Source organism: Dendropsophus ebraccatus, chromosome 1 (assembly GCF_027789765.1).
Source record: "Dendropsophus ebraccatus isolate aDenEbr1 chromosome 1, aDenEbr1.pat, whole genome shotgun sequence".
Taxonomy (NCBI): Eukaryota; Metazoa; Chordata; class Amphibia; order Anura; family Hylidae; genus Dendropsophus; species Dendropsophus ebraccatus.
Window position 1 is genome coordinate 141,337,466 of NC_091454.1, and position 8,820 is coordinate 141,346,285.

General features: G+C 40.5%; 1 protein-coding gene across 5 annotated transcripts in view; it reads left to right on the plus strand.

Annotated features, from left to right (window-relative positions):
* ALPK3 (alpha kinase 3) overlaps nt 1-8,241 on the plus strand; it is a 109,466-nt gene extending 101,225 nt beyond the window's left edge. For all 5 annotated transcript variants that reach the window (XM_069980376.1, XM_069980366.1, XM_069980358.1 and 2 more), the window contains 3 exons: nt 682-899; nt 983-1,031; nt 4,567-8,241. In XM_069980376.1, the coding sequence (XP_069836477.1) occupies nt 682-899; nt 983-1,031; nt 4,567-4,915 (616 nt within the window). In that variant the 3' untranslated portion in view covers nt 4,916-8,241. The remainder of the gene's footprint in view (nt 1-681; nt 900-982; nt 1,032-4,566) is intronic.
* Nucleotides 8,242-8,820: the final 579 nt, after the last annotated feature.

Below are 8,820 nucleotides of genomic sequence, written 5' to 3' on the forward strand. Positions count from 1 at the left end.
CCATGATTAAGGACCTTTAAGGTCCAAAACACGTCGACTAATTTTACAAGGATGAAATAAAATGTATGAAGTTTTTTTTAATCAAAAGCTGAAGAGTCTGTGGAGTTTAACCATTTACATACTTGGAAAGAATCAGTAGCATCTAATCCATTTCAGGGGACCTGGATTACATTTCTGCAGGAACAACTGTCTTTCTGTAGAAGTTCTCTCTGAATACTCACTAGAAGATATATCAAAGAACCCCACACAGGAACTAGCAGGGAGTTAAATAGTGGTGGATGGGGCTAAGTTCCCATTGGTGAGGAAGCTTTTGGAAGAGTTAATGCCTAGCTGTGTGATAGGCTGTATGGTGTGGTACCCAGTCTAAGGATTGGACAACAAGACAGAAGCAATAAATGCAATGTTAACTGTTATATCACCTACAGCTGTGCAGTGCATAGAAACAAGTGGGACACCCAGTGGTAGAAATAGAGAAGACAACCTTGAGCCCAGAGTGTGATACACATGTATAATACCTGACAATAGGTTGTGCTGAAATGTATTGGCACACCTGCTCTGGGAGACTACAAATTCTTGAGTGGCATACATAAAACTATATACTACACATATTTCTTTATATTATATATTATTTTACAATGGGGATCTTGCATTTTCTATCAATCTTTTCTGCATTTAATCCAGAATCTTACCTCTGAACTTAATTTATCGACCTGCAAACAATATCCCCTATGCTACCATAGAAGAGGACCTAGAGGGCAGATTTGAGAAGTACTGTATCAGAGACCTTTCGGGAAAATTACACATGAAGAACAGTACAGAAATTGAGCAGAAATGCTGCACTTTTCAGCACTGGGTGTTTCAGTGGACAAATGGAAATTTCCTTGTCACCACTCTAGAAGGTAAGAAAGAACTAAGACAAGGCATGTTCTCTTTATTTCTTATATGTATGTATGCATTTATTTCTGTATTTATTTTTCTTTAGGAGTGGGATGGACACTAACCAATATAGGAATTGCCACAAAGTCTAAAGGGTGAGTAAGAGGACTCACAGATGTTTGGAATAGCCCAAATGTGGATTTCGTAGCTTTAAGTTCTTATCCACACCTCAATTTTTTTCTTTCTGTGAATCAGGATTGAAAAGGGACCCACTGATTTCAATGTGGTAATCACTTAAAGGAGAAGTCCGGCCAAAATTTATTTTTTATATGTTATTACTTATGGAAAGTTATACAATTTTCTAATGTACATTAATTATGGGAAATGCTCATATACTGCTATTTCCCTTAATTTAGTGTATCAGGAAGTGTTAGAATTCTCTCAGAAGCAGTGACGTCACGACCAACGGTGTAATTCCAATCGAGTGTCCAGCAGGGGGCGCTCTCTATATAGAAGTCAATGAGTACCATTGACTTCTATATATAGTGCGCCCCTGCTGGACACTCCATTGGAATTACAATGGATGTGTGTATGTAATGTAATGTACTGTACTTTGCGATTGAATACATTTATGGAATACTTTGGGGAGCAAGTGTCCTTGCTCCCTAAAGTATCCCATAAATGTAATCAATAAATACATTTGCTGGGCACCGAGCAGGGAGGGAGAGAAGTGCCATCTACCTCCCCCCTCCCTCCTTGCTCGGTGCTGGGAAAATATACAAAGTACTACTCCCCCATTATCTGCAGATAATGGGGGAGTAGTACCTGTGCTATCTTATCGCCGCCCGCGCCGCCACTCACACAAGTGCCGCCCGCTCCGCCGCCGCCACTCACATAAGTGCCGCCCGCTGCAACGCTACCGCTCACATAAGTTCCGCCGCCTCTCACAGTAGTGCCCCCTCCTCCTACACTCCCCCTCACCCACACCGGCCTGGGACACCAGGAAGCACCTGGAGCACCGTGCTGTCGGCCGGGGTGCGTGTAGGCTGACCGGCCGGCCGGATAGTGTGAGGGGCGGCCGGGAGTCAGCTGGGCCATAGTGTTTCGAGGAGGAGGGGGAGCGTAGGAGGAGGGGGCACTACTGTGAGCGGCGGCGGCGGAGCGGGCGGCACTTATGTGAGTGGCGGCGGAGCGGGCGGCACTTGTGTGAGCAGCGGCGCGGGCGGCGATAAGATAGCACAAGTACTACTCCCCCATTATCTGCAGATAATGGGGGAGTAGTACTTTGTATATGTTCCCAGCACCGAGCAGAGAGGGGGGAGGTAGATGGAACCTCTCTCCCTCCCTGCTCGGTGCCCAGCAAATGTATTTATTGATTACATTTATGGGATACTTTAGGGAGCAAGGACACTTGCTCCCCAAAGTATTCCATAAATGTATTTAATCGCAAAGTACAGTACATTACATTACATACACACATCCATTGTAATTCCAATGGAGTGTCCAGCAGGGGCGCACTATATATAGAAGTCAATGGCACTCATTGACTTCTATATAGAGAACGCCCCCTGCTGGACACTCCATAGGAATTACATCGTTGGTCGTGACGTCACTGCTTCTGAGAGAATTCTAACACTTCCTGATACACTAAATTAAATAGCAGTATATGAGCATTTCCCATAATTAATGTACATTAGAAAATTGGATAACTTTCCATAAGTAATAACATATAAAAAATAAATTTTGGCCGGACTTCTCTTTTAACTTCGAAAAATATAATAATATTTTGCACAATAATCTTTCAATGTAATCGGGCCCCTAGGCAGCCTCCACTCTGTGGCTTTTTATTGATTTCCTATCTGCAAAAACTGATGCCACACTGATGGATTTTCCAGGACATAACTGATCCTGATTTTTGAGGTCTGAAAAAAACCCTGATGTGAGGATAAGGGCCTTTTTTATTGTATTTTACTAAATTCGGAACAGTTATTGATATTTTGGATGTTTTCATGGTATAACATTTTTTTCTGCCTGACTGACTGCATGTTATTATTTTATTAAACATGAGACATGAGGGGATATCTAAGGACATTGTAACCCTTACAGGCCATTTTCTCATAAAAGTGTACCATATAAATCAGAAATCCAGCCTTACATAGTTATATAGCTGAATGGCTCAACTTGACAAATGCCAAATGGCTTTTTTAAAACTTAGCAGTCTACTGTATTTTTCCAGAGGTAAGAAGTTACCCTCAGGAGGCAGATACCAATTGCCACAGTGCAGGGCAAAATAATATTCCAAAATCCAAATATGGCAATCAGAATAAATCCCTGGATGACCATTCCACCTCCAGAAATCTAGTACCCATAGCCATTAATATAATATTTTGTCACCCAGCCCCCATCTTGAACATGTTCTTTGAATTAGTCATTACAACATTTTAAAGCAGAATTCTATAGTCTGATTAATCCTGTGATCCTATCTCCCCTAGGCTGTCTTCTATGCCAAGTCTAAATAAGCCTAAGTTTTACAAATTGCATTTGTACTGGCATCCATCCATTCCTTTAATTATCTTGGTTGCCCTTCTCTTAACCTACTTGAGTTTAGCCATGTCCTTCTTATATACAGGTGCCCAAAACTGTAGACAATACAGTATTTCATGTGTGGCCGGCCTAGCGATTTGATCTTCTCATGAGCATATATACCTCTTTTTATGCATCCCATAATTTCTTGTGCCTTGGCGGTAGCTGCAAGGCACTGGTCGCTAGAGTTGAGTTTACTGTAGGCAATATCCCAAATTCCTTTCATTGGCAGTTCTAGCCAGGAATATACTATTTAGCACATAATTGTTCCTTCAACCCAAATACATACCCTTCCCTTTATATACAGTGTCACATACATAGGTACATGCCTCCGGCCCTCTGACCTTTACTGAAAACGTTACCCAGTGTTACTGTAAAGGGTGTTTTATTTCCGCATTCACTTTCACACTATTTCACCCCTATGACAATCAGTCCACACCCCAAAGGCTGATATCGCTCGTTACCTAGGCAGAAAAGACAACTCCATTTCAATTGTACAAACAGGCACACACTCTGCTTTCGAGCATACACCAGGTAAACCTTTAGCACACTGGCATTCAAGGGCTAACACAACAAAAGATTTCCTTTCTTGAGGTTGTGGATACATTTAGAGGCAAGGACAGACTCATTAACACATTAGTTAATATACATAATAGTATAATACTAATAACGGGGTCATATTTGTTCCTTTGCGCCCCCTACCCCCCCACCTTGTGTAGCTGTGCCCACTGCTCCACCCTCTCCCGCCTCTATAGTAAAAGCAGTGCAGAGGGCAAATATTTGTATAGTTTATGTGCAGAAACTATGCTACTTTTGCTGTCTAGCACAAGATGATGAATTCCCTCTTTTGCCTTTTTAGTGTTGCCAAACAAAAGTATACTTTTAGGCAATATAGCAAACATAGTTACAATGTATAGTCCCTTGAAGTGAAGGGGCCAGTATCCCAATGTATACTAACAACAAATAGGGTGAACATGATGTTAACCCAGCTTATATTACCAACTCATTTATATGTCATTATGAATACAGAGAGTGGCTTGTAGCTATGAATTTGGATATCGTGAATAGGTCCTGCCATGCTTATTAAAATGTTTGCCTCTTTTGCAGATATCAAGGACTAAAAGAGAGCTGCTACCCTGAGGTCCTGGATGAATTTCTTTCAGTTCACCAGTGCAATAGTTACTGTGAAATGCTAGGCCTCAAGTCTCTAAAAGTAACTGAAGGTCTGCAACCTCCCTCCAAGCCAAAGGGCTCAAGGAGTCCTCAGATGGCAAGGAAAGCTGGCTCTGCTCAGTCAAGTCCCCAAATACAAAAGAAAGTTATGTCAAGCCCACAAACTGGGAGAAAAGGCGGTGTTAGTCCTAAATCTACACGAAAAGCCATAGAGACAGCAGACCCACCATCAGGTTCCAAAAACAAAGGAAGTGAAGTGTTAACAATTTCAAAATCACAATAAAACCTGAAAAAGACCCATTTAGTGACATGCTATACCTAGACTTGATGACGGACATTATTTCATTGAATACACTAAGCTGATGTATTAGATGCACTAACTTTCTTCTTCTCTGTTTTATTATACCATAACAGATGGCTGTAGACAGCCTGACTGTGTGGGTGGATATGAAATGGAAGGTGAGCAGTAAAGGTGCATTTACTCTTGCCACAAAGACTATGTACTGTAAAGAAGAGATCTATTACTGTTACTCTGCTTAAAGGAGCATTGTGTTTTAAGACAAAACTATTCTTATATCCAATGCAAAAAAAATTAAATGTGGGCAACAAGGCTAAATGCACCTCCTCTACACGTTTGGTTGTAGAACCATGTACAACTAATGGATAAAGTGCACAACTGCACAAAATCCAAAGCATTTTCTCTTTACCTCATGACATGACTAAACCACCTTTGATTTGAGACACAACAGTATAGGCACTGAAGTGAATTGTAATCTGGACAATGGGACAAGGCTATAAAAGGCTATATATATGTTAATCCAGCCTTTTTATGTGAATTTTTATTTTCAAGTGGAAGTTGCCAAGCTACCACGGTAGTACAAGATCTGGGATGCCATCTTAATTTTACAACCAATGTCTGCTAAGCTATGGCTCCCCCTGATCGCTACATGATAATGTATCACAGACTATGAGTTTATTTTCTGGAGAAAGTGTGGGTCTTTTGCACTGGTATAAGTTGTGTTTGCTAAATCTCAGGGTAGACTATATGAACTGGGGTTTCTACATTATGTGGTTAATATTCTGAATAAGATTACTGCATAGTATAGTTTCTTAAAACCTCAGTTCTTCAAACACATAAGATACTGGCTGTAGTAACATCAGAGATTAGACATGACTAAACCCTAAATCCCTTTAGCTGGCTTTGGTGTTTTCTCAATGTCTCCAGGGTTGTCACAAATATTTCTTGGTAATGAATGCATTGCATAAAATTCAAAGGTATCAAGGTATCTTAACTGAGCCCAAGAAAAACAGGCTCAACATTGAAGAAACAATCTGTGCTACTCTGCATGACTAGACTTTTGGTATGACTGAAGCCTCACTCCACTAGCAAAACCAATTTTCTAGTACCCAAAAATGTTTATTATGCAACAGGCAGCATTTTTCACTCAGATCCTCAGTTTTGCATACACTGATGCTTCCTTCTCCCTGGTTGTCAATACCAGTGACAATGGCGGCTACTGATTTATGCAAAGCATAGCTGTAACAACTCAGATGGCTGCCGATCTTGCTATAATAAAAAAAAAAAAAAAATCAGGCACCAAAAATAATGGAGGGATTAAATAAAAAAGTGTGAAAAGTGTTTTGTGAAAACACAACTAATCCACTTTTTCACTATTCTGTTATAAAACTCTTTTTTCGCTTGTTTACAAATGAGGAACTCACAGTTTTCATAAAATGTGCACCGAAAAACAGTGAACTATGTTTGTTTATGAGCAAAGAATGAGATATGTAAGACTTAACTTTTATTAATCTTGGATAAAATAGACCTAAAAAAAAAAAAAACTCAATGCAAGAAAAGCCACCAAAAGTGCAACCAAACATGGACACAAAAACCCACATATCAGTCTCAGTGTCCCAGGGGCCAATGTACCATATACTGGTGAGGAGGATTATGATAGAGATTATGGGACCTATTAAAGGGTGACGTCTGCCCCTAGTATCCCCTACTCCCTATGCCTAGGCAGGGTATCCGCCCTGATAAGGCCAGTCCTGCACAGGAACCTAAGCCTATAGACCCTAGTATGTGCCTGATAATAGGTGAGTGCTAACTGGTAGACCCACTAGGGTCTCCACTATCTACCTGACCATACTCACCAACGCTCACTCCTCTGCTTATATCTGCTAGGTACTCCGCCGGACACTGAGTGTTATAAAAACACTGTACACTATTAAAAACATAAATCCACCTCAACGCGTTTCCCCCCCAGCAAATCAAATATGGGGTTCATCAGGAAGCCACTACACAACAATACAAAGCATACCAAATGGAAGCATTCAATGGAGATAGCACTAATATCGATATCACTGGCTATGACACAAAAATAATAAACAGATAGACAAATGCAACTGTACTAAGGCCAAACCTAGGACTCACAAATTTCATGTGAAGCCAGATTACCAGTATACTTATCTAGGCCATGATGCAGGATGTCCCAGACGTGCATTGCTCCAGGTCTATGCGTTACAGCGCATGATGGTAACACAGACAGATGATATGCTGCACCAGACAGACGATATTTGTTTATGTTTGTTTGTGCCCTGGATAAAGTTCTCGTTCACTATGTAATGCCCCTTTTACTGGTGCACTTGTTATTAATATGTTGGAAGTGAAAAACCCTACAAAATGACTGTGAGTTTTATCAGTTTTATCAGTGAACACTTTTTATTTATCCCCACAATGTGTATGAGGTATAGAGTTATTTTTTATATTACTGGTACACACTTTGTATCTAAGTGGAGTTGGGCTTTGAGTCTAAAGTAGATGGTTATTTTAATGACCTCATCTGACCTTGACTTTTTATTATGTTAGAGGAGTGTGCCCCAACTACTGACTTGGGAGTCACTGGTGGCCCTCCAGCTTCCACCATGTGGCTCCCTGAATGGTGTAAGCACTAAATACTGTCGTGCCCTAGTAGCACCAGGGGTGTCATAATCCCACCATAACATACCAGTAAGGTCAAATTCATTTGTCTATTAATACTGGGTAGCTATGCCATATCTTTATAGTGGTTCCTCTTTTAACACCCTGTGTGGCCTAATGCCATCTGTCATCTATAACAGAGACAGTCTTGTGGGGTATACAGTACAGTTCAAATGTCCTAAAAGCTAGACCCTGATTAACCAACAGCAGTCCAGTCAGTGAGAGAACAAGCCAAAACCAATTTTCTTTAGGAGGTGTAGAGTTGCACTGGGGCCCTAGTGTCTCAAGGTGGCCAAGTGCCCCTCTGCTATTTAAGAAGAAAAAAGCATTATAAATGGTCACATGCTAAGTGAGGGCCCTGTTCCAGATTTAGCATTGGAGCCAAAAAGTTTTAATTTACACCTCTGATTTTTATTGTATTTGAATCTTTAAGGAAAATGTTTGGTTTATGTGTTATCTGCCTTTTGGGAGAGCTTGAAATTGGATAGAATGAGAATAAAGTGACAAATGTAACATTCTTCAAGTCTGAACGGCTACTTTATTACCTTCCTAACAGAACCACTCAGTAAAGGCTTCTTATGTCTTCTCCTGTAGTTTGCCACTGCATATATGGGAGTTTATGCAAAGAGTGTGGAGAAGTGGTAGATGGTAACTTGTGTTTTGGAACCTCATTTTTGCTTGTTAGGGATTTTGGATTGTTATAGAAAGCAGATAAATACGTTTAATTTCAGGGTTTGGAGCTATTATTGGTGCCTCACCATAACTACATAAAGCAGTTCTGAGACAAGCCCAGTTGGCTACAAAAATTATGTGTGGTGCTCAGAAGGCAAAGTGACTACAGAAATACTGCCAGCCTATGTAAATCATGGCATTTACTGTTCCTGTATAACAACTCCCCTTTTAGTAATCCCCTCCATGTGTTGGTTATTTAAAATATTCCAGTATATTTCCAAGTGATTTTCAGTATGTTAGATGCAGACATTGGAGTTGCATGTTTTGCAGGGGGTGGTCATGCACTTAATTTGTGACCAAACTTCTGTTAAATGTTTTCAGGGCTGTGAGATTCTGCATCACAGTTCCTTGCCTCTAATTTACACTAGAGTGCACAGAATAGTCACTTTGCCTTACTTTCTGTGCTTTTCATTATTGTGGTTGTATTTGCTTTTTCTGTGAAATATTTTGTGTTTATTTGCACATTTCTTTTGGTG